The sequence below is a fragment of the Colius striatus genome, chromosome 15, assembly GCF_028858725.1.
Source record: "Colius striatus isolate bColStr4 chromosome 15, bColStr4.1.hap1, whole genome shotgun sequence".
Classification (NCBI taxonomy): domain Eukaryota; kingdom Metazoa; phylum Chordata; class Aves; order Coliiformes; family Coliidae; genus Colius; species Colius striatus.
Window position 1 is genome coordinate 10796350 of NC_084773.1, and position 22318 is coordinate 10818667.

At 44.0% G+C, this 22318-nt stretch overlaps 2 protein-coding genes across 7 annotated transcripts in view; both read left to right on the plus strand.

Moving 5' to 3' along the window:
* TPRA1 (transmembrane protein adipocyte associated 1) overlaps window positions 1-10221 on the plus strand; it is a 16744-nt gene extending 6523 nt beyond the window's left edge. For all 5 annotated transcript variants that reach the window (XM_062007990.1, XM_062007988.1, XM_062007987.1 and 2 more), the window contains 8 exons: window positions 71-157; window positions 1752-1824; window positions 2846-2925; window positions 4083-4193; window positions 4629-4689; window positions 5743-5845; window positions 6449-6529; window positions 7411-10221. In XM_062007990.1, the coding sequence (XP_061863974.1) occupies window positions 71-157; window positions 1752-1824; window positions 2846-2925; window positions 4083-4193; window positions 4629-4689; window positions 5743-5845; window positions 6449-6529; window positions 7411-7645 (831 nt within the window). In that variant the 3' untranslated portion in view covers window positions 7646-10221. The remainder of the gene's footprint in view (window positions 1-70; window positions 158-1751; window positions 1825-2845; window positions 2926-4082; window positions 4194-4628; window positions 4690-5742; window positions 5846-6448; window positions 6530-7410) is intronic.
* Window positions 10222-11594: 1373 nt separating this feature from the next.
* CHCHD6 (coiled-coil-helix-coiled-coil-helix domain containing 6) overlaps window positions 11595-22318 on the plus strand; it is a 113864-nt gene continuing 103140 nt past the window's right edge. For both annotated transcript variants that reach the window (XM_010210453.2, XM_062008360.1), the window contains exons 1-4: window positions 11595-11767; window positions 13296-13425; window positions 14618-14678; window positions 16369-16513. In XM_010210453.2, coding sequence (XP_010208755.2) covers window positions 11678-11767; window positions 13296-13425; window positions 14618-14678; window positions 16369-16513 — 426 coding nt within the window. In that variant the 5' untranslated portion in view covers window positions 11595-11677. The remainder of the gene's footprint in view (window positions 11768-13295; window positions 13426-14617; window positions 14679-16368; window positions 16514-22318) is intronic.

The following is a 22318-nucleotide window of genomic DNA, read 5'->3' on the forward strand; positions in this document are numbered from 1 at the left end:
AAAGGGTTTCTGATCACTGCTGCATATGTACCTTTTGACAGGAACTCACTTTCTGTATTCTTCTGTGTAGGTATTTGTGGTGGCTTTAGTTGGTATTGCCCGTGCTGTTGTGTCCATGACTGTGAGTGCCTCTGATGCTGCCACAGTTGCTGATAAGGTAGGTACAACACTGATTTTAGAGGCTCTGCTTTGTGGAAGTCTGATCACAGCAATCTGCTATGACTTCCTTTTTATGTGCATACAAGAAGAACGTGATTTTTGCAGTACTCATAGCTATGTGTACTACAGAATCCTGTTCTGATAGTTGTATCTTAAAGATCACAACATCCAGGGCTGTAAAACAATGGACTTCCTAAAATAGACTCACAGATAGTAGCGGCAAAGCTTTCCTGTTGCAAGGATGGAATAATTCTGCTTTGCAAGAGCTGAACAGATACCTTTAGTGGATAGACAAGACCTGGCCTTTGTTACTCTTGCAATATTTTAGTGGCTCTTTGAAAAACATTTAATTCTTCTGTATTGAAAGCAAATAAAATGGAATTCCCCTTTGAGACTGGTATCCAAATGTCCTTGCAGTCACCCTGAGCACAGGACAAACTCTGAGCAAACAGAAAATAGTTCTGTGCATGCTGTTCCTTTGTAGCCATTTGACTTGTAGCAGAATATTACCTACAACAGAAAGCTCTGTAGTTCTTGAGTTGTTAGAGGAAGAAGGGTCACCCACAGAGTAGAGATCTTCTGGCTTGATACTCTGGGATCTTTTTGTGGTTCTTTTGCTCTTTAATGTTACCCGTCAAAGCTTTGTAGTGCACTGCTTGTTGTGAGTAGCTGGATGTTTGTAGCACTTTCATTGACCTCTGCTGAACAGGACTTGAATAATGGAGAAGATGTGAGAAGGTGCTTCAACTCAGTTGGTGTCCCTTGCTGGGAAGTCACACAGTAAAACAGATACTCCATCAATTTTTTGTTTCTGTAAACACATGTTCTATCCTGTTTCTTTTGTTATCTCTCATATATACACACACAGGCACCCTCACAATGTGTATTCTGAGATTAGAAGTGTCTCATTGAGTGCCTCTTAAAATATTGTGGATCTTCAAGACAGTGTCATGCAGCATTCAGAAGAAAAGGAATAATAAGACAGAATCTAGGTTGTTCTAGATTTGGCACTGATTTATTGCATGACTACCTGGAAAGTTGCCTCACCTGCTGTTTTTTTATCTCATTTCTCCAAATAAAACATCTGAATGAACATGACAAGCTGGAAGTGAGGGAGCCCTAGAGTTAAAATATGCTTTGGATTTAGGGATCAGTAGTTTTGGAGGAGTGCAGAATACTGAGTTTGTACAGCAAACTGTTCTGTATAGCAGAATCTACTGCTTTAAGGACTAGCCTTGTTTAGTATTATTCTTTTGAGGTTTTCTTGTGTTTGTGCTCCTTGGGAGTACAGCAGAAAACCTTCAAGACAAGTGACAGATCCTCAGGTGTGGCAAACCGTGGCCACTTCCTCTCTCCCTAGGTGTGCTCTTTGCTCTGTCCCACACAGCTGCTGTGCTTCATAGGCATGGCCAAGGCTTGGAGCAGGCATCTAATTAACATCCCTACAAAGCATGAGCAGGGTTTGTGGAAATGACCAGCTCCATTCAAAGGCTGCTGTCCCCTGGAGCAGGGAGTGGAGTTTTGCTCTATTAACTTCCCATTGGTTCCTGGCTCTGTCTAATCATGTTTGTCTGGTTTCTGTTCCCACTCAGATCCTGTGGGAGATCACCAGGTTCTTCCTTCTGGCAATTGAACTGAGTGTGGTGATCCTAGGCCTCGCCTTTGGTACGTGTCAGGAGGTTTTTGAGTGCTTTGAATGTTTCTTATTCCCTTTCTTCCCACAGAGGCTGCAATTGTAAGTTTGTGGAGATGTTGATTATATAAAGTGAAGGAGCTCTAGAGTAAAGACAAAGGACAAATTGAGGAGTTTTAATTAGAAATGACTGAAAGCCTGATGCTATTTACAGATCTATGGCTTGTGCAGTTTCAGGGTTTGTACCAGCTTTGTTTGTTCTACATATGATGGAGTATATAGCCTAGGTGAAAAAGACTTACTCAAAGTTCAACAGTCTGATCTTTGCTACAACCCAATTTTATTAAAAATGGTCCCTTTGGGGGTCTTTCTATCATGTTCCTGATTGCTTTGATTGAATCCTGGCTTTCAATTCCAATGCTTTAACTGTACCTGCAATCTGTAACTCTACTTTTTTCAGTTGTGCAAGTGAAAATGCTGTTTGGAGCTCCTCTTCCTGTGAGTCAGAGGTAGAGGAAAAGAGTTGGTAGGCATCATTCATTACATCTGCCAAGTGGGACATCTGAGCACTAGCTCTTTTGTCTTTTGAGGTGTAATGGAATAATTTATGTTGGAAGAAGCTGCTGTAGATTGCCTACTCCCGCATATTCCAGTGCAGATTTCTCTAAATGATGTAAGCTCTTCTCCCCTGCTCTAAATCAGTCTCCCATCAACCTTTTCTCCTTAGAAGAAACTTTACAGCTTCTCAATGTACCTCATACTGGAATCATTTGTGGTACATTTTTTATAACCCCAGTGGAAGGACTTAGTGGCTTTCTCTCTAAGAGCATGGGCAGGAGGAAAACAAGTTAAAAAATGTTGGTTTTAAAGTATTTTGTCTGTGGAAAGCTCAAGTCTTCAAACAGGAAAGCAGTTTCTAGTGGTTCTAGCTTTAACTTTCCTCTGAAGGCCTCTGGAAATACAAATGTTTTCCTGTATTGGTTTTGGAGAGAACTGGCTTTTAGCAGGGCTGGGATCACATCCCAAGTGGCTTTTATATTCTGTATATTGCAGGTCACTTGGAGAGCAAGTCAAGCGTGAAACGTGTTTTGGCAATCACTACAGTGCTGTCCCTGGCATATTCTGTCACCCAGGTGAGTACGTTGGAGCAGAAGAAATAGTCTTTGCAAAAGAGGGGACTTTGCTTGGAGTTAGGCAGGTAGATGTGGGACTGCTATCTGGAGCACAGTGGCTTTGCTCTTTGGATGAGGTTTTGGGGGAAGACTGGATTCTTGTGGCAGTGTATGAGGATCCCCAGAGCATACACTAGGCTGTATCTCCTTGTCCTCTTTATGGCATGAATGGCTCAGCCAAGGGAAAGAAATGAGATGAGGTTTAGATGGATTGCCTTGTTTAGTGAATCTTGGAACAGGAATGAGAGGTTTTTCCTCACCTGAGCCCCAACTTCTGAATCTAGCCTCTAGTGCCAATAAAACTAGATGGAGAGACCTGAGATGTATTTGCCAGTTAAGGGCAGTGCAGTGGGCCTCTTGTCTCCTAACTGAGAGATAAGAACTCTTGCTTCCCTTCAGATTAGCAGCTGGCTTGCTATCCCAGTTTATTAGCTGTGTCTTCATCTCTCTAAACAATGGAGTATGTGTCTGGGTTTATTCTTCTTGGTATGTAAGTGTCTTTATGCTTAGGGCAGTGAATAACACATGGATCTTTGTTCTGCAACGGGGCTCTTGCTTGTGTAGACAGTGAGTGATCATTACCACATGATAAAGCTGGAGGAGGCTCGTTACATGTCAAGTGTTTGAGCTATATCTGGGTTCAGAAGTGCTTACAAGCACTTTTCTCTCTTCACTGTCTATATGGTAGCTTCTGTTTATACCATTTTTTCAGGAGTTCAAGTCAATGAGACAGTGTCCTTTCCCAACTCTTGTCGAGTGTGGGCTTTTTCTGGATGTTTCAGCAGAAAAGATCTGCTTTAGAAATGGAAATGGAACTCTCAGTCTATTTCAGACAGACAGCTGCTTGCAACCGCCGTCCTTTCGTTCAGTCTTTCTCCTGGAATGTCATTTCTTCAGATGTAGATTCCTGCCACTTTTTTTTCCCCTCCCTTGTCTTCAGTTTCTTCCTTTTTCCCTAAGTGAGCTTAACTTGATCTAAGCAGGGCAATGGTTGGGTCTTAGCTAGCAAGGACAGCTGTTCTCTGAACTTCTTTAAACACAGTCGTCTTTGTCCAGACACCCACGCTAGTGAGGATGCTGCCTATAACAGAATTATGTGGGTACCACTTCTCTCCTAGGGCACCCTGGAAATCCTGTACCCTGATGCCCACCTCTCAGCAGAAGACTTCAACATTTATGGCCATGGAGGGAGGCACTTCTGGCTTGCAAGCTCCTGTTTCTTCTTTCTGGTAAGTACTAGGCACATGTTATGCTCTTTAATAGCTTCTTTATGTTTTCTTAAATAGAGTAAGAAGGGTAATTTGTGTTTAGTAAGACCCTAGTCCCCCTTCTGTCTCATACAGTGCAGCATTGATGCTTCTCATGTGGCAGGGAAGCTGAAGCAATAAAGGTATGGTGCGAGTGGTATAAGCTGTGGCATTGAATTCCAGCTGAACTCAGATGTTCATCACTCCCTTGTTTCTCAGAGACCAGCCTTTCTGTGCTGATGAGGGTAAGGTGTGGGGCCTTCACATGTGCACCATCTGCACTGGGTTTAGTATCAGTGGTTCTGTGCCTCTGTCCTGAGACATTTAGGGAGTACGTGACACCACAAACCATCCCTGTGAAGATTGTTGAGTTCAGTTGCCAAGCAGCCGTGGAACAGTTACCTCTTGTCTCAACAGGTCTATTCTTTGGTGGTGATTCTTCCAAAAACTCCTCTGAAAGACCGGATTTCTTTGCCCTGTAAGTGACTAGTGTGTTCCATAGCATAGCTGGAGACAGCGCCAGGATAAAAAACATAGGTGGGAGTAAGAGATTCCTGTACGTGGTTGTGCTGCAGATACATGCCACTGTCTCAGGATACAGATACTTGACAAATAAGTTTGATAAATTATTGCTGGAAAAGTAGTATGTTGTGCCTTCTAGAGAGCAGAATAAGAGTGATTCCTTTGGTACTTCAGTAGCTGGACAATTACCTTAAGACCAGATCCACTGCTCAGTTAATGATCCAGATGTAATGTAAATATATGATCTTCATAGAGCCTTAAGAAATGGCTTGTTAATAATAGCTTCCTTTGAAGTGCATGTATGATGCTGAAGTCTACATGCTGGTCATCCACTGGGAAAGAAAAGCTAATTTGGAGCTGCTTAATAGTTTTTTATCTGGGCATTCACTTTATTAAGATGCTTCTCTGTTTGTGGGGTTTTTTGTTGCAGAATATCTATGGTTCTTGAATAGGGAGAGAGGCTGTTACTAAGGTGTTTACTTGAGAGAGAACAGCTCATTGCAGTGTTGGCATCTTTGTGTGGGTACCCTGAGGGAGTGGATGTGTGTGGCACATGCCACAAGCAGGAGATCCTGGGCCTGATCTGCCTGGCATCCAGCATACCCTGCTGCTTCTGTCCCAGTCTCCTGAGCAGTTTTTAGTGCTGTATGTTGGAAGGACACAGCTGCTTGTTCAGCTGTTGGGTTTTTTGTTTCTTATATTCAATTAAGTGACTGACAGTGGTTCCAGACGTTGGCCTATAAAATCTTTGCATGTGATACCATGACCATATGTTTTCAAAACCCATCATGTGTGTGTATACACGTGCAGGAGGACATGGTTTAGTCCACTGTACCTTCATCAGTCCTGCCAGCATGGGACAGGAAAATGCAGTCTTAATTCTTCAGAAGCTGTTAAACAGATAAGATGATGAGATGCTTCTGTTGCGTTTGCCATCTCCATCAGACAGATTTTCATGGGCTGGTGCTTATGAGGTTGAGCTTCATCTGTGTCCATGTCTTTCCCACAGCCAGGAAGAGTTTTTATATTTATGCTGGAATCCTGGCACTGCTGAACCTGGTGCAGGGCCTGGGCAGTGCCCTCCTCTGTGTGGATGTCATAGAAGGACTGTGGTATGTATGCTGGGAGAGGAGGTCTGCAGCCCAGGTTCTGTGTTACATTTCAGTGTCCTTTAATGTTGCCTCTCCCAAGAAACCAACTTGTGCTGTGTTCCTAAGAAGGAAAAAAAACTGTTGGTTGTGTTTTGTGCTAAAAGACCTCTGAGTGGTCAGGAAACTCACAGGGAAGAGGTCTTTGGAGCTGCATGCTCTGCAGTGGTCTTGGAAGTGGTGAATGAGAGAGATAGTGTTAAGGGGGGAAATAATCTTTTTGCTAGCAAGAGCGTGAAGATATCCTTATTCACATCTGGAGTCGTGTTCTGCAGGGATCAAGGTCACTGATAGTAGAAATTGGGAGTTTTAAGAGCTCTTGGTCAGACTTTGGGTGCCCAAGTGTCTCGGGCTCCAAGTGTCTAGGAGCAGTGACCTGTGTTGATGGCAAAGTCTGTTACTATGCATTAGTTTGAATTTGTTTAGCACAACATTTTTCTTCTCCTCTGATTGGACACGGTGGGAGGGGTGAAACTGGATCATTCTGGGGGATGTGACTGATTGTTATCCAGCTGTATTGTGCTTAAGGGCTAAATTCCTCTGTGTTCTCTTGTTTCACATTGACAGCTGTGTTGATGCTACCACCTTCCTTTACTTCAGCTTCTTTGCACCTCTCATCTATGTGGCATTCCTGAAAGGCTTCTTTGGGTGAGTAGCCAGGAACAGTTTATGGGGTATATATTGTAATTTAATTGTTCTGCACTCAAGTTCTCTCCATTTGTAGGATAAAGGAAGTGACTAGAATGCCAATTGGGGAACCAGTTTTTAATTTCTGGCCTTGAAGTTTTTCTTGTATGACATGGGGCTGCTCACTTCTGTCCCAGGCTCCTTTGTAAGCGAGGCAGAGCTGACAGAGCTATTCCTCTCATTTCTGAGGATCACTTCTGCAGTGTCTGCATCCTGTTTAGTACAAAGTCTTTCCACTGAAGTGAACTCAACTTTCATTAACTAACCATTAACTAAATGGTTAATGAGAGATTAAGTCCCAGAAGATGAAATGGTCTGCTGGTTGGGTTTTGGGATAGGTTTGTAGAAAGGATATATAGGTCAGGTGACTGGCTGAGAATTGCTCTACGGTGGCCCCAGGAGTCCTCAGTTAAAAAAGCACTTGGGAGCGTGATTCCTGGGTCAGGATTGCCGCCGTGTGGCCACTCGGAGGAGATGCATCTTGGTAGGAAAACCCGAGTGTTTTAGTGTAGGCTTTAGCTTTCACTGTCTCTGAGCAAGAAACAACAGGCTTTAAAATAACTAAGAACATAAAATGCTTCTAAAATATCCACTTGTGCCTCTGCTGCCTTCTGAAATCAGAAGGGAACGGGTGCCTGGGGTTAGAGATGGAAACTGAAGTTACACTTAGCGTTGCTCTATGGCAGTTGCTCTGCTAGGTGCGTTTCCGGACTAAAAGCTCATGTGAAGGATTTTCAGCTTCTGAAAAAGCAACTTCCTAGTGCTGCTTGGTTTTAGTTAAGGACAAGTGGCTGTGATACTGTGTGGCTTAAGTGTGTATTTTAAATCTTCAATCACTCCAGGTCTGAACCGAAGATCCTTTTCTCCTACAAATGTCAAGTGGATGAGCCTGAGGATGTGGATGTGCACCTACCCCACCCCTATGCTGTTGCCAAGAAGGAAGGAATGGATTCTGGGTTCTACTCGAGCACTCAGATTGACACCACAGCCTACCTGGATGATGTGGCTTCTATGCCCTATCATGTTGGCAGCATCAACAGCATAGACAGTGACCGCTGGAAAGCCATCAATGCCTGAGGCAGCCCTACTCACTTTACACGATGCCTCTGTTCTTTCCTTCCCAACTCCCTGACGCCACAGCTGTTAGGATGTCTGTTGGAAATCTGTCCTTGGCTGCCATGGATTTCCAAAACCTATGATGGAACTAAGTTGGCAGCCCAAATCCTGTCGGAAAAAGACGTTTTCTGTTGCTACCTGTGAACAATGTGGAACAGTTTTGTTCATAAACTTACAAACACTGAACCTTCCTGATCCTCTGTGTTCCAGATGTGAATATGACCCAGAAGACAGGCCTGACTGGCACCTCTTCTTTATCAATGACTTAAAGCACTTGTCTGCCAATTAGGGGAATGGCATTTAAGGATGAGAGTGTTGATTTGACTGCTGTATTGTACATACATAGAAAGAGTTCAGTGGTTGAAACCAAAGATGATGTTTTGATGGGCTTTTTCAAGTGGCATCGTTGCCTGGGTCTTGTTGTAATACAACAGCATAGGTGATGATAGTAGTGTCTGTAGAGGGAAGCTGGTTGCTTGGGCTCATCTCTAGTTTCAGCTAATATTGATGAAAATCATAAATTGCAGTTGCTAGGTGTGTTCTGAGTGTGAGAAGTATGAAGAGGAATGAACTGTTCTTTGTGCCCTGGGAGCATTTTGCGAGGCTAGCAGCATGGATGTGAGCTGAACACTAGGGAGACAGAAGGACAGACAGCACTACTGTCTAACTGAGCTGAAGTAGCTGTGAAAATGTCTGTGGAAGCTGTCCACCTCAGCTCACGGGAAAGTCTAAGTAACAACACTGAGTCAGGGCTGAGTTTCAAGACTAAAACCTGTGAGGTGGTAGGTGCATTTTCCATCTGCACCCTGCTTCATGGCTCTGGCAGGCTCTTGCAGAGTGCTGTGAAGGAGGAAGCTGACTCTGCACATGAAGGCTCCAGAGACGTTCAGGTGCTTGAGGCAGAGCAGAAACCCATGATGAGTCCGAGCTGTCGGTATTTAGTGAGATTTAGAATCGAGCTGGCTGGTGCTCTCATTAGCAAGGCAAGTGGGAGATGATGTGATTCCCTGGCAGTATTCTTCTCTTATGTTGCAGTTCAGATCCCCAGACTTTTGCTGGTCTGAATAGATGTTATGGCTCTGTATGTTGAAAATACTTATGTGCACATGGAGCGTGGTTCATTTAAACACTCTCTGGAAGTTCTTATTAACCTCTTCCATGCTGAAACAGGGACTGCTGTTGCCTGAGCTCTCTGGCATGCAATTTCAAGACACCTTGTTCTAATCCAGGGACTGTTCAGCTGGTAGCTTTCAGGTTGGTTTCTGGGATGTACTGTGCTCTCCTGGGGTGAAGAGGTGTATTACTCTACTTTTGGGATTGCTTTCCTACCGGAGTCCTTCAGGTAGGTAGAGATCTGCTATAAGCAATAGCAGCTTTCCATTATAGATGGTAGAAAGAGGGAATTTTAAATGTATGGGGACTGTGTGAATCTCTTGCCCCAACTCACTGCTGTTCCTGAAGAATATTGAGGTAAAAGTTTGAGAATCATGCAGGCTGCAGTGTGGAGGGGTTAGTTTGGATTGTGAGAAGGTAGGGGAAAGCATTTGCTACCAGGTGTTCCCACCATAGGGAAAAAAGTTTGTATAAGAACACAGAGTTCATATTGGTTGCCAAAACTATGCAGACCCTTTGCTTATCTCTTTTTGTTAATGAGCAATGCAGCCTCTCTGTTCTGCCTGTGGACTTTACCCTGCAGGCCTCTAAGCACTGGCACCTTGAAAACACCCCCCCCCCAACCCCACCTTTTTTTATGTAATTTACTTTTGAGGGGAAAAGGCTTCTGCTTGTCTATGTGCAAGAGCTGAATTGTCTCATGTATATCAACAGCCTTTCACACTTTCCCCTCCATGCAATGACTATGTCAGGGCTGGACAAACAGCTGGCCAAGTCAACCCTTCCCATGCTTCTCCTGCCACTTGCTATGACTTGGCCTGAGCCAAGTCTAACAGGGCTGGATGACATGGTGCCTGAATTGCCCCACTGCTGCTCTTGCTGCTGCTTCCAACACTGATCCCCAGCTGCTGTTAGAAAGTGTGGGGAAACCTGCAATGCTTCCCTAGAGGTGGTGGGCCTTGGACAGAGCCAAGAGCTACATAGGTCTTAAAGCAGTTGAGAAATAAAGGAGCAAGTGCTTTTCTGTCCTGAGTATTTGCTGACTTTCAACACCCTGAGAGGACTTACCTGTCCTCCTTGGTGGTGGGAAAAGCAGGTTAAGAATTTGCCTTTTGATCGGGTGAATTCAGTGCTGAAGGATCACCTGTGTAGGTGGTTGACATGTCCATCCTGTCCTTTGCTGGCAGGACTCCAGTATTTCTGGAGTGTCCCATGTTCTGCTGCTGAGAAGCTTCTGTGCTAGGTCATGGACTGACCTTCCTCTTGTTGCATTTTTATGTATATATAGTGCTTGGGGCCATATTCAAACTGGTCCTTGAGCAGGAGTGTGCTATGCGTGGGGAGTGGTTAAAAAGAGAGAAAATATAGAATAAATGTATATTTTTGTTTGTAAAATAAAGAAATAAAATTAAGTTTGGCATAAATGGTCATACTTCCTTTATCAAATGATCCATATGATGGAGAAAAAACAACCTCAAGATATGTTTTGTTAAAATCCTTGAACAAATACAGCAGATAATCATGGAATAACATGATATCCTTCTGTCAGAGGGGGATTTCTTGTCTTTCTTGGAAGGCTGTTACTATGACAGCAGATGTCTGTGGAGATTGGACTCGGTCTAAGTAATTGTCAGTGAAACCTTTGGCTCTTCTGTCTGTAACTAGACTTTGCTGTTCCTGGGCACTTGGAGCATCGGGAGCCTTTGCTACACGGTCTCTGTTGCTTGGGAAAAGGCTTGTGGGAAAGTTGAAACTGACTCTTGATTATTGTTCTGGTCTTTGAAATGAACACTGTGTGGCAGGACTCATTTTCTGGCTGCAGGGAGGACATGATAGCTGTTGAGTCCCAGCCAAGTGTGCTGGTGGTAATCAGCACCCATCAGGTTTTCTTTGGTGGGGGTGTCCAGGCTGGGGAGGTGGATGTGCTTTGTCTCTACCTCAGGCTTGGGTCATGCCCTTGTACATTAAACCTTTCAGAGCTCCTTCCAGGCTCCCTGCAGAAAGCTACTTTTGTGTTACAGGATCTTCTTTCTCATTCCACTGGTTTAAGCTGGGGCCTGGCCATGGGGACTGTATCTGTGCTGGCAGGACTGTGTGGGACCCAGGGCATGGCAGCAACAGCTCTGGTCGGTCTCACTGGAACAGGGTGACTGAAGGGAGCAGAGAGCTGAATTCTGCTCACAGAGCACATGCTGGAAAGTTAACTTGAGGTTGTAGGCTGCAGTTTGTTCAGCACCAGAGCAACACAAGCTGCTGTGTTTGGGGTGGTGAGCTCCATCCAGGGCTATGAGGGAGATGGATGTGTGAAGGTGTGGAGAAGGGATTCCCAGTGGGGTGAGGGGGATGCCCCATTGTGTCTGCCTTGGGCATCCACGGGGGCTTATTAGGTCCCGAATCCTCCTTCAAGGGACAATGTGTGGGGGCTTCCTCAATCCTGGAGCCAGGACACGCGCTTTGCGCTGTCCTTGGCTTATCTTTAGCAGGCTTCTGTGTGGTTTGGGTTTTCTCCTTGCACAGCGCTGACCCAGTGGTCGACCTCCGTAGTGGGAGTTGATGAGGTGGAGGGCAGGCGCACGCGAGAGGGGCGGAGGAAGCGCAGCGAGCCCGGCGGCGTTGGGACACAGCGGTACCGTGTGTGCGATCGTCGCGCCGGGCAGGCCGTGCGCGCCACGGGTACCGCCGCCTGACTACAGCTCCCAGCCTGCCCCGCGCCCCGCCGCCAGCACCGCGCCGCGCTATTGGCAGCCCCAGGCCCGGCCGCCAATGGCGTGCGGGAGTGTTGCGAGGCGGCGGAAGGGGAGAGGCGGCGTTGACAGCTGCAGCGCGGTGCGAGTGGGGGGCGCGGCGGGGAGCGGCATCCCCAGCGCCCGCCCCGCTGGCATGGGGGGCAACGAGAGCAGCCACGGCGGCAGGAAGGTCTCCTTCGGGCTGGATGAGCGGGAGCAAGTCCGGGTGCTGCAGGGCATCAGGGTGAGGCGGACCGAGGCGGTTCTGGGGCCGGGTAATGGAGGCGGGGAGGCTGCGGGGGAAGGAGGTGCTGGAGGGCAGGGACCTGGGATGAGGGAGGCTGTATGGAGTGGCGGACGAGGGTAGGAAGGTCAGGGCAGTGTGGTGTAGGGCTGGAAGGGGCGGCTGGGGAAAGTCAGCAAGGAGGAGGGGAGGGAAAACTGTGAGGCTGAAGGAGCAGGGGCTTGGAGAGGCGGTGGGCTGACTGGGGAGTGGTGGAGGGCCATCGCTTCAGCACTGACACACCAGCCCTTTATTTCTCCTTCCAAACTCTGCTCTCAACCCTTTTGCCCTCATTGCTTAATGACCCCATCATGCCTCTGCCTATGCTTAGCAGGCAGTTTGATGCTACAGACACTGCCTGATTGAGAGCATCCACGAGGAGACACCTCTGCCCTTATTAATGATGCCAAGAGCCTTGGCAAAGCACCACTCTGAATATGCACGGAGATAAGAAATTGTGGGGATTAGCAAGGATTAGGGGTATTTCTAGGAAGGGCAGTGGGAAGCTGCTTCTTGAACTTTGATTGGACATCTACATGCTGTGAAAACAAGGTCTGGAGAGTGGTGATGGTATCGTTTTGTTTCTCCCATCAAGATTTGTTCCCCTATTTTTCTTTTTTATTATTATTACCGTCATTTTAATTGCTGCCATAATTTTAATTCCTCTTGCTTCTCTATGCTTTCATATGATATTCCCCTAAGATTTGTCTGAAATGATCTTACAGAATGTGTTTTGCTGTGATTACTTGTTTTTCATCCCTTTTTGACCGATCGCTTGACAAAAGTTAAATAAGGTTTTGCCACTCTACTTTTTAAAGTGTTGATGGAGGTAAAGTTGTTCTTGCCTGAGTTCTCTTTCCAGGGTATAGCCTTCTTGAGGTCCTCACCTCAGACATAATATGTTCCAGTGCTTTAGTTAGCTGCTCCAGCAGCATCTACCTGGTGAATCAGGAAAAAAAACAGTGGGTTCATTGTTATTGGTCTGTTTATGACCTCCAAGAGCTCAGGATGAAGATGCCCTGTGTATCTCGTGACAGCTGATTAGGTTAAATGAGCTGTATTCTTTGTAGACCTTTCTGTTTGGCTTCCTGAAGTAAAAGTTTTTTGTTTTCTGTTTTGTGTGCTTGTTTTGTGAAACAAAAGAATAATTTCCCATTCTTAGCACCAAGGGCACTATTTGGGTTTTTTTAAAAAAACAGTTCCCATAATCAGGAATTTGGCATGATAACAAGGTATAATGAGTATGTTAAAAATGCTGTTAAATTGGATAGCAGTGGCATAGCTGAAAATATATTTTCTGCACGGGATGTAGAGATGCTGACCTCCTGGATCTGGAGGATTTTGTTGAAGGACTTTGTGGCATTGAAGTGCTGTAACTGGCAATACTTCTGCAGTGACATGGAAACTGACAAATGGGGAGCTTTTGTAGTGAAATGCCTATACATTGAGTTGACTCGGTTAATTTCTTTCCCGCGTGTGTATGTTTCAGCTCACTGAAGATGTAGTGAACCGAATGAAGGAATCTCAAGGTAAACGGGACAGCCAGAGATCGCCCCGTTCATCCAGTGGCACAGCTCGGTTTTCACCAGCTGCAGAAGGGAAAGCCAAGTCTCCCACAGGTAACAGCAGTCCCTATCAGGTGTGCTGTTTTGGCTTTTTTCTGAGTAGCACTGGCACTGACTGTTTGACAGGATGTCTGTGTTTTTCGAAACTATCTTGTTGTGAGAGGAGGTCTTTGTTTAGCCTGTAACATTTCTATGTATGTAGCTATTGGCACCATTGAATACTTTGGATGTTATGGTCCTGTGATGTCTTTATGTTTCTGAAAGGTAGGCAGGTCCGTCACCTAGGCAGATGGATCAGTTGAAATGCCATGGTTCTAGTTCAGTCGCTCTGCGATCTTGTTTTTCTACATCCTTTCCTTCTTCATCTTTGGATTACCACCCTTCCCAGATACTTTAATGAACTTTTATCACTTTGTGAACACTTCTAGGATTTCAGATGAATGTGCAGGAAGCGAGGCAGAATTTCTTTATTTAATCTTTTCATTCCTGGCAAGCTGCCTCGTGGATTCCTTTGCATGTACAGGGAGTGTGTGTGGATGGGTGGGGGAGATGCTAAGTTTTCTTCTTTGGAAATAAGCTCCTAGGAAAGGACAGACTGATGAAGCACAGCTTGCCAAGTGGATGATGAGAACTTGGTTTCTGAATTTGTCTTTCTTTACAGGTCACAAACCTATTTGATTTCCCTTGATTTCAAATACACTTTGTTGATATGTGTTATCAGCATGGATTTGTTTAAGGCCTCCAGACTAATATGACGTTGGGGAACTAGGCTTTAGCTTTCAGAGACTTGTTTGCTGTTAGTCTACATCTTTTCTGGAAGTGAGTTCAGCCTCATGGGTGGCCAAATAATTTCATCTTTGCTTATGGGATCCCTTGTCATTCCAAAGAAAGCAGGAGGGAACACTTAATGGAACTAGAAAGAGGAAATGAAAAGTAGATCTAAACCCATGCTTATGTTTCAGTATCAACCAGGGTTTGAGGAGTTAACATCCTTACCTAGAAGTGTCTGTAGTATGCCTTGTCTGCAGTGCTTCATTGAAGGTAATGCTGTCAATGTGTCTTTGTTTTGTGGATTTGAACTCCATTCATCCAACTTGAATTTTCTTGTATGGTCGTGGTTTTTTTTTTTTTTTTCTTCTTGATGAGATAACTGTCATGTATTAAATTCTCCTCAAATAATTTATGATGTGATGAAGGACTATGTTTTGTGCTGTAGTTGTCACCAGGTTTTTATTCTTCTTTCTAGGAATCCAACCACCAATGGCAGGTCAGAAGTCTTCTGCTGCAGAACAAGAATTGTACAGGAGGTGAGGTTGAAAAGTTCTTGAAAAAGGCAATCGTTTATCTCCTTTTGAACTATATATATGTATGTGTGTGTGTGTGTGTATATATATGTGTGTGTGTGTTTTACTTCAGACCAAGTGCAGTGACTGGATGTTTTAATGCCTGAGAATCCCATTTGAAAGCCCTTTTTCAGTTAAAGGCCATTAGGAATGCCTGTCTGCTACTCGAGAGGAGCAGTCAGGAGAGCTGTGGTGTTTGGAGAAATGGGGAGAACCCATGTAATGAGTTCGTAACTGCAGAAAACTTGTGTGTGGTGTTCATTGCAAGACCAACAGAGCATAAACTTTAGTACACTTTCCTTTTCTAGGACAAGTGGAGGAGTCTAAGTGTTTGATGCTTGCCTTAGGGATTTTGCAGTCTCACGCACAGTAGTGGGTTTCATTCTGTTTGTACCTCAAATAATCAGATACATCTTAATTATCTGATTCTGTTCCTTCTCCTTTTCCTAGACTGGACAGAATGCCTGTCAGACAGTACTAGTGCTATGAATTTTTCATCCAAGGATTTTTTAATTTGTTAAGACAGAAATGCCTGGAAAGAAGGGGATAAGGGTGAGGAAAAAAATTGCAGAAGAAAACAATCTTCCTCTCTGATGGAACCACAGCTTTCGTCTCCTAGTTCTGAGCATTGCAGGACAGTGAGAACCACAGTTCTGTGCCACTCGGTAGCTTTCTGGTGTAAAACCATTGGCCTGATCTATCTGTGCATTCCTAAAGATGCTGTAAAGATTGGTCTTTTCCTGTTCTTTCTTGTGCTGCTCTGATGATGTTTTTACCATGCTTATAGTCTAGGAAAGAACGAAGATCAGTGTCTGTGTGTATAGTGTTTTTTGAGTGTTGAAACTGACTGACCAAACCTATTAAAACCCTGTTGCATCAATTACAGTGTCCTTAGGAAAGTCAGAGATGCAACCAGGGAGAGTCTCTGGAAAGCTGGTTCACTTTCTTTTGAGTTGTGGAATTGAAATTGCCAGTGAGTACAATGAAGCACTGGAATAGGCTGCACTGGAAGAATATAGAACTTCTATACCCTTGGAGATCATCAGAGGTTGACTGGAGAAGGCCCTGAGCAACCTGATGGAACTTTGAAATTAGTTCGGAGTAGAAGGCTGGGATAACTTTCTAAGGTCATTTCATGTTAATCTGTCTTTGTTTACATGTGGAATTTCCAAGGCTTTAGTTGGACAAAATTTCTTTCATGGCAGTTGGAGGTTCAGGTGCCAGGCTGTGCATGTTACAGGGCTGTTTCTGTCTGTGCTGCTGCTCCAGGCATTTTATGTGATTTTCATTCTCTTGAAGAGCAGTACTGTCAGATAGGCTAACTCCTTTTATTGTATGTCCCATGATCTCTTCCAAAGCATTATCTATTATCTAACTACTTTCCATTCTTGATGTTTTCAATTGATAATTAAGTACTTGATAAAGCTAAACGTAAGTCAATAAGCTCCTGTGGTGCTAAGTCTACTGTTGTTGCCAGAGCTGGACCTCGCTGAAGTTGCAGGTTATGTTTAAAGTTTGTTGGACTTTTCAATTCCTGCTTTGTGTTGACTAGATGATGGACTTGTGTTTTGGCTCTAGGCAGGGATAGTTCATGACTGTGTTGCCATAAATCTGCTGATCACCTTCTCTCTGTTTACCTTCGGTGCTCATACAGGTATGAGCAAGAACAGGCACTGGTCCAAGAGGAGTTGCTCCGACTGGCCAAAAGAGAAAGGGAAGCAGCCAGTGAGGCCTTGAATACTGCTCTTCAGCGGGAAAGGAACGCCACCAATGAAGAGAGGCAGAGAGTAGCCCAGCTGGTGAGTAATCAAAAAACCCCAGTATGTTTCCATGCAGGACAGGCTCAGATATCTGTGCTTGAGAGAATTCATTAAATGTCACTTGTGTGATGAGCTTAGAAACTTTGCTTTAGGCTGAAACACTCATCACCTCCTAATTCAGTGTTGGACTGACAGGGTTAGCTGGCAAGCTGTACTGTGCACCATGTAATGCAGTGACAAAAAGGCCAAGCTTGGAGGGAAAGGCAGAAGCAGTGACTATGCTGGGGACAGCTTTACCTGTCACAGGTCAGTGTGGTGTGTGTACATGGGATCATTGCCTGAGACAGAGAACTCTCTTACACTATCAAGTATGTGAATGAATGTTTCAATATATATAGGACCAGATTCTGCCATCCTGATGTATCCTGAAACTTTGTTCTGTTTTTCTAGAGTATAATTGTGCAGATACCCAAATTAATAAAGAGCAATAATGACTTCTGGTGTTCGAGTCTTTTATGATATTGGTAACAGTAGAACTGTTATAAAACTGTCAAGTATTATAATGTTTAAAAGAAGGCTTAAGATTGATTTTTTGGGGGGGGGCAGGAAGCAAAAAAAGTCAGTTTTGGACACATCACTGACTCCCAAACCAATCTGTTCTTGTCCAGCAGGCAGACTAATTTTTGGTGAGTTCAGGCTGCAGCCTTTACCATGAGTTAGACAACTTGGTGTTGCTGAGGTAACCCGTTGGGTTACTGTCATACCAGTGCTGAGAAGAGCAGTGGTAGAGGCAGAAATACAGAGAGCTGAGACTAAATAGAGCAAAAGGCTTGTATCACACAGTATATTAGGGTTGTCATTGGTGTTTAATAGTCACATGACACTATTTTATATTGTTTTCTTTTAAATACTGACATTACTGTGGCAATGGTGTACTGCCTGTAAGCAATGCAGTCTGGCTAGAGCTACTGCTTTTTCCTGAGCTCCAGGGGTAGGAGGTGGTGGGCTGTGACAGTGAGGTGGGACTGTGCTTGCCAAAGTGAGATCAAACTGCCTGTTCATTTAGACTGTGATATTGAAACTTTGAGAGAACTGGACTAAGAGTAATTTTCATTGCCTGGGACGTGCTGAAAGGATGATTTAGAGGGGGCAAAGACTTGAGTAATGACTTGTATTTCTTCAACGTGACTGATCTGTTGCATGCACTTGATTTAAATGAAGGATCCTTCTGTGAGCATGTTTTTTCTTTATGTTGATGCTAACAGTCATGGCTTACCCAGGCATGTTACTTGGCTGTGACACGTTTTAAGGTTAGAATGTGAAGGCATAGTGGGAGGCTGAATGAATAAAATTTATGTAAGATAGCCATAGTGCTTCAGACAGAAGGCCCTTCTAGCTACAGCCTGTCTCTGACGGGGCTCCAGAGCAGCTGCTGCTGGAGAACAAGAGAACAGAGCAGGTATATAGTGGTATTTCCCTCCTGCATACCTTTCAGCTTCTGCAACAAGAGGTTGTATTTTCACCTTGGTAGCTAACAGTCCTTAATGAAAATGCCTTCCATGAATTTGTCCCAGTTATGCTTCTGGACCCTTTTGTGTTTTTTAACTTCCTGGAGTCTCCTCCTCTGGAGGTTTCCAAATGTGCCTGGACGTGTTCTGTGTGACCTGATCAAGAGGAACCTGCTTTAGCAGGGGGTTGGGCTGGATGATCTGTAGAGGTCCCTTCTATTCTGTGATGCTGTAGTGTTTGTATGTCATTGGATTAGTATGTCTCTGAAATGTCTCACCTGGATATAGCTTGTGGATGGCCACTGGCTCGTAGAAAACTTCCTCCTGGCAGATTGTATCCTCACCACAGGAAGGTACATGATTGCTGAGCTTTATAATAGCAACGTCTGAGGCAGGTAACTGCTGTTCCTATGCATAGGACATCTGGGTCAGCAGATGCAATATTAACTCTTCTTTTCCCCTTAGAAAGAGAATATACTTTTTATGAGTGTAATTAGCAGACTTCTGTGAAGAGAGGGGAGAAGAGCTAGGGGATTTATTGTCCAATCTAAAGATGTGGCCAAGCTTAGAAATCGAGCCTTGCCCTCCTGCAGTGAGGTGTTGAGGAATCCTGTCGAAATGTGACTAGCAGAGTCAAGCAATGTTTGTGAAGTGTAAAGAGGACACCTCTAAAATGAGTTGGGACCTGACAGCTAACATACACAAGCTGTTTTATTGTCTGAATTAGCTTTTAATCCTGCAGTGTCACGTACCCAGATATTGCATACTTGACGCTCCGCAAAAATCTGATCATGCTTTACTCGTGTAACCCATGAAAGATAAATAGTGGCTGTGGAGTCATAGCCCAGAACATGGTGCAAGAATGAGAAACTGTTACATTTTATTGCTCTTTAACTATCTCTTGATCAGTCATAAATTTGAGATCCTTAAAAATGGAATAGTCTGGCCTGTCCTTGCAAAGATGAGGTCAAAGCTACCGTTTGTCAGCTTCTAGATATCTTCCTAAGCAGAAACTGGTTTTGCTAGACTTTAAAATTACCGGGATCCCTGTCAGACTTAGTTTATCTCAGGTACAGTTTCCTTTTGGCTATGGCTGCCTTACTGTATTAACTCAGTCCTACTTATATGGGTCCTTTGTCTTCTGGTATTGTTTTCGTCTGTGGTTTGGAATAGAGCTTGAATGTTTCTTGCTCACACTTTTCTGCTTTTTAACCCTAGTATATGAGGCAAATAATAATGGTGAGCTGCTTTTCTATCTCTTCTGTGTGAGGAGAAGACAGGGTCAGGCAGAAGACAGTAGTGGAACTCCAGGTACCCTGTGTTAGTCCAGATGCAGATGGCACTGGAAATTAAAAGAAGAGAACAACTTCCAGATTTGTTTGCTTTTGTTGTGACCCACTGGAGAAGCCAGAGAAAAATGGGACAACTCTGAAAATGGTGCCATGTGTAATTAGAAAGGTTTGTTTCATTTATTTAGTTTCTTAATATTTGCAGTAAGATCTCAAGCTGCCCTGTGCCCTCAACCTATCAATAGTTTGGTGATGAGTAGCCTTCTCTTGTACTATTGTCCCCAGAAGAGCTGCAATATTCTCCTTTAACCTTACCACTTGTAGGCCATAAATCCAGATGTGATAGCTGTAGTTTGAAATCATTTTATTCCACTAGTGCTGAATGTCGCTTGCCATTGCATCTCTTCTTTATGATTTTCATTCACTCTTATTACCAGCAGTATCACTATGAAACACTTCTTCAGTGTTATTATACAGTGCACATTCCTGAAGAGAGTGTGGGCTACAGCTAACCTTTGCTGGGAAACTTGCTGTCAGCTTCAGGGGGCAGGTACTTCACCCTTTATGGGGTAGGGTGTGGGTTAAGAATTGTTGTGGTTTTTTTGTTGTCTGTATTTTGCTGCCTTTTTGATGTTGTTTTGGGGTATTACTTTTTGTTGTGTGGGTTTTTTTTGTTTCCTTGAAGAGTTGCTCTGGTTACTGGGGGTTTCTAGAGTTAAGTACTTAGGTTCTATTCTACATTTTTTATCTTGATCTTTTTTCTTTTCTATGACTTTCTTTTATATGAACAAGGTACTTAGCTTCTAGATACCTTAGGTTTTCAGTACAACTCCTTAAAGTTTTAGTTTGAGGTAAAACAGCTCTGTGAGTAGAAATGCTGCAGCACTCTCTTCCCTCTTTGAGTGAATATGGCTTTTGATTAACCACGGGGGACTGGCTGAAATGGAAGTAGTCAGCTAAGCTGCTGCAGAAGAACTTTCACCAATCTGTATTGCAGAGATCATGTTTTGTTTATTTGTACAGCACTGCAGGATGATGATGCTGACTAGACTCTGAATAATTTATTGTTGTGAGTACTTAAAATACAGCAAAGATTATATGTACAGTATTTCCTAGCAGGGCCTGGGGTGTTTGACTGATGCATGTGGCATGATTCAAGTCTGATGGGAAACATCCAGGAATTAATACAGCTGTCTTTAGATCCTTTTTTTATTTCTATTATGAGGAACTTCCAAAATTGTCGTGGTCAAGTTATATAATTGCTTCACTGTGTTGTGAATAGGCTCACCTTTTCCCCTGTACCAGGAATCTTTCCTTTTTGTTGCTTCCAATTAATCAAAACCTGTCAATGTCTCGGTTCTTTTGGCTTTCTTATTTTCTCCTTACCGACAAAAGAAACTTTGCAAGCAAAGCTGCTCTTTTTTCTCCTTTCTCCTTTTGTAATCTCCTAAGGCTGTGCAGCATATGCATCATGAGCCTTTTGGAGTGAGTGACTCCCTGCCTGATGTTTTTTGCTGAAACCTTTGAGACAAATCAATGTGGAATGGAGAGGGAGAAAAGCAGAAGCTTGGGGGGGGGGGGAATAAACGCGATTAAGGGAAGACATCTCATTACTACTCTAGAAAGGGAGGATTATAACTTATAAAATAGGAGGATCTCATTTAGGGGCCATGTGCTCCTCTGTTATCAGGACAGAGGGAGAGCAAATAGAATAAATGAAATTAATACTTGGAAAAGAAGCATTACCCGGATTTGAGAATTGAACTAATATGATTTGTGCAAAGCCCTGAAATTCTTATCTCCCCATTTAATACCGGTAGGATAATGGCTTTGTCAGAGTTATTGACCAAAAGTCATCGTCTCCTTTCCACTTTGAAAGAACAAATTCAGAAATGGAGGGATGGTGGGACAAACTTTGTACCATGATTAGCTTTTGCAGACAAGACTGATGGGCACTGGTTGCTGTGTGAAAACAGGCTGCACTCAGCATTCCTAAATTGCTGGGAAAGTGTTGCTCCAGCCGTCAGTGACGGATGGCTTGCTATTCCCAGTGTTGCTGGTCACGCTGTGCTCGTTGGCTTGCTGGATGCACCCTTTGCTTTCTGGTGGCTCCAGCATTGCACTGTTGTGATTAGTGTGGCCTGGAATATAAGCACAGGAGGTAAATCCTGAGGATTTAGGGTTTGTCTCTGGTTGCTCCGGTAGCTGATTATAATTGGGCAAAAGCTGTGGGATTCTCTCAGATGATTTCTTGCCCAGAAATAGTCTCTTTGCTCTTCAGAGTCTCTCATGTCCTCATGTTGATTAAGGAGAGAAGAGGTAAAGGAAACATGCATGACTGGGAATGCCTTTGGTTGGGGCGGTGGGTTTTGATATTGGTGTCAAGTTGTGAATGTGGGATTCTGAGCTCTTGTGCCTTGCCTCTGTCATATTTTGGACACTTCCACTCTTGGTTTAGTGTATATTGCTCAGCTGATGTTTTAACTGATATGTTTTCTTCTCCATTTCAAAGAATGTGGAGGTAAAATTGTTGAAATTGCTGAAAGCAGCATCAATAGCCCATTCAGAGATTGATGCAATGGAAGAGAATTGTGGTGTACTAGGGGAGTGGTCAGGTGGAGTAGTGTTCTTGTCTTGACTCTGTAGGGGTGGAGGGGTGATTCAATTTGCCCATTCATGGGAAGTTTTCTTTAGATTTCTGGTCACTGATGAAGCTTCCAGCCAATCATGCTTACATCTTTGCTGTCAGTTGCCCACTGTTGTTGATCAGTAGCAGCTATAGATGCAGCTAAGCTGGTTCTGAGGGTGGTTTTAGAAACGGTGCTGAACATGATTTAGTTTTGTTAAGGCTTTCATTTACTTTGTGATAAGCTGGGGATCAGCTTCATCCTGGCTGATTAACCATAGGTAAGCATCTCTAGATTAGACTGGAGTTTTGTTGTGTGTAATCTCCTATTATTGGGACAACTTGGAGTGACTGGCAGAAGTCCAGTAATAGCACAGTGTTTGTTGAAACTGTGGCAGCGTGGGGCTACCATTGATGCGAG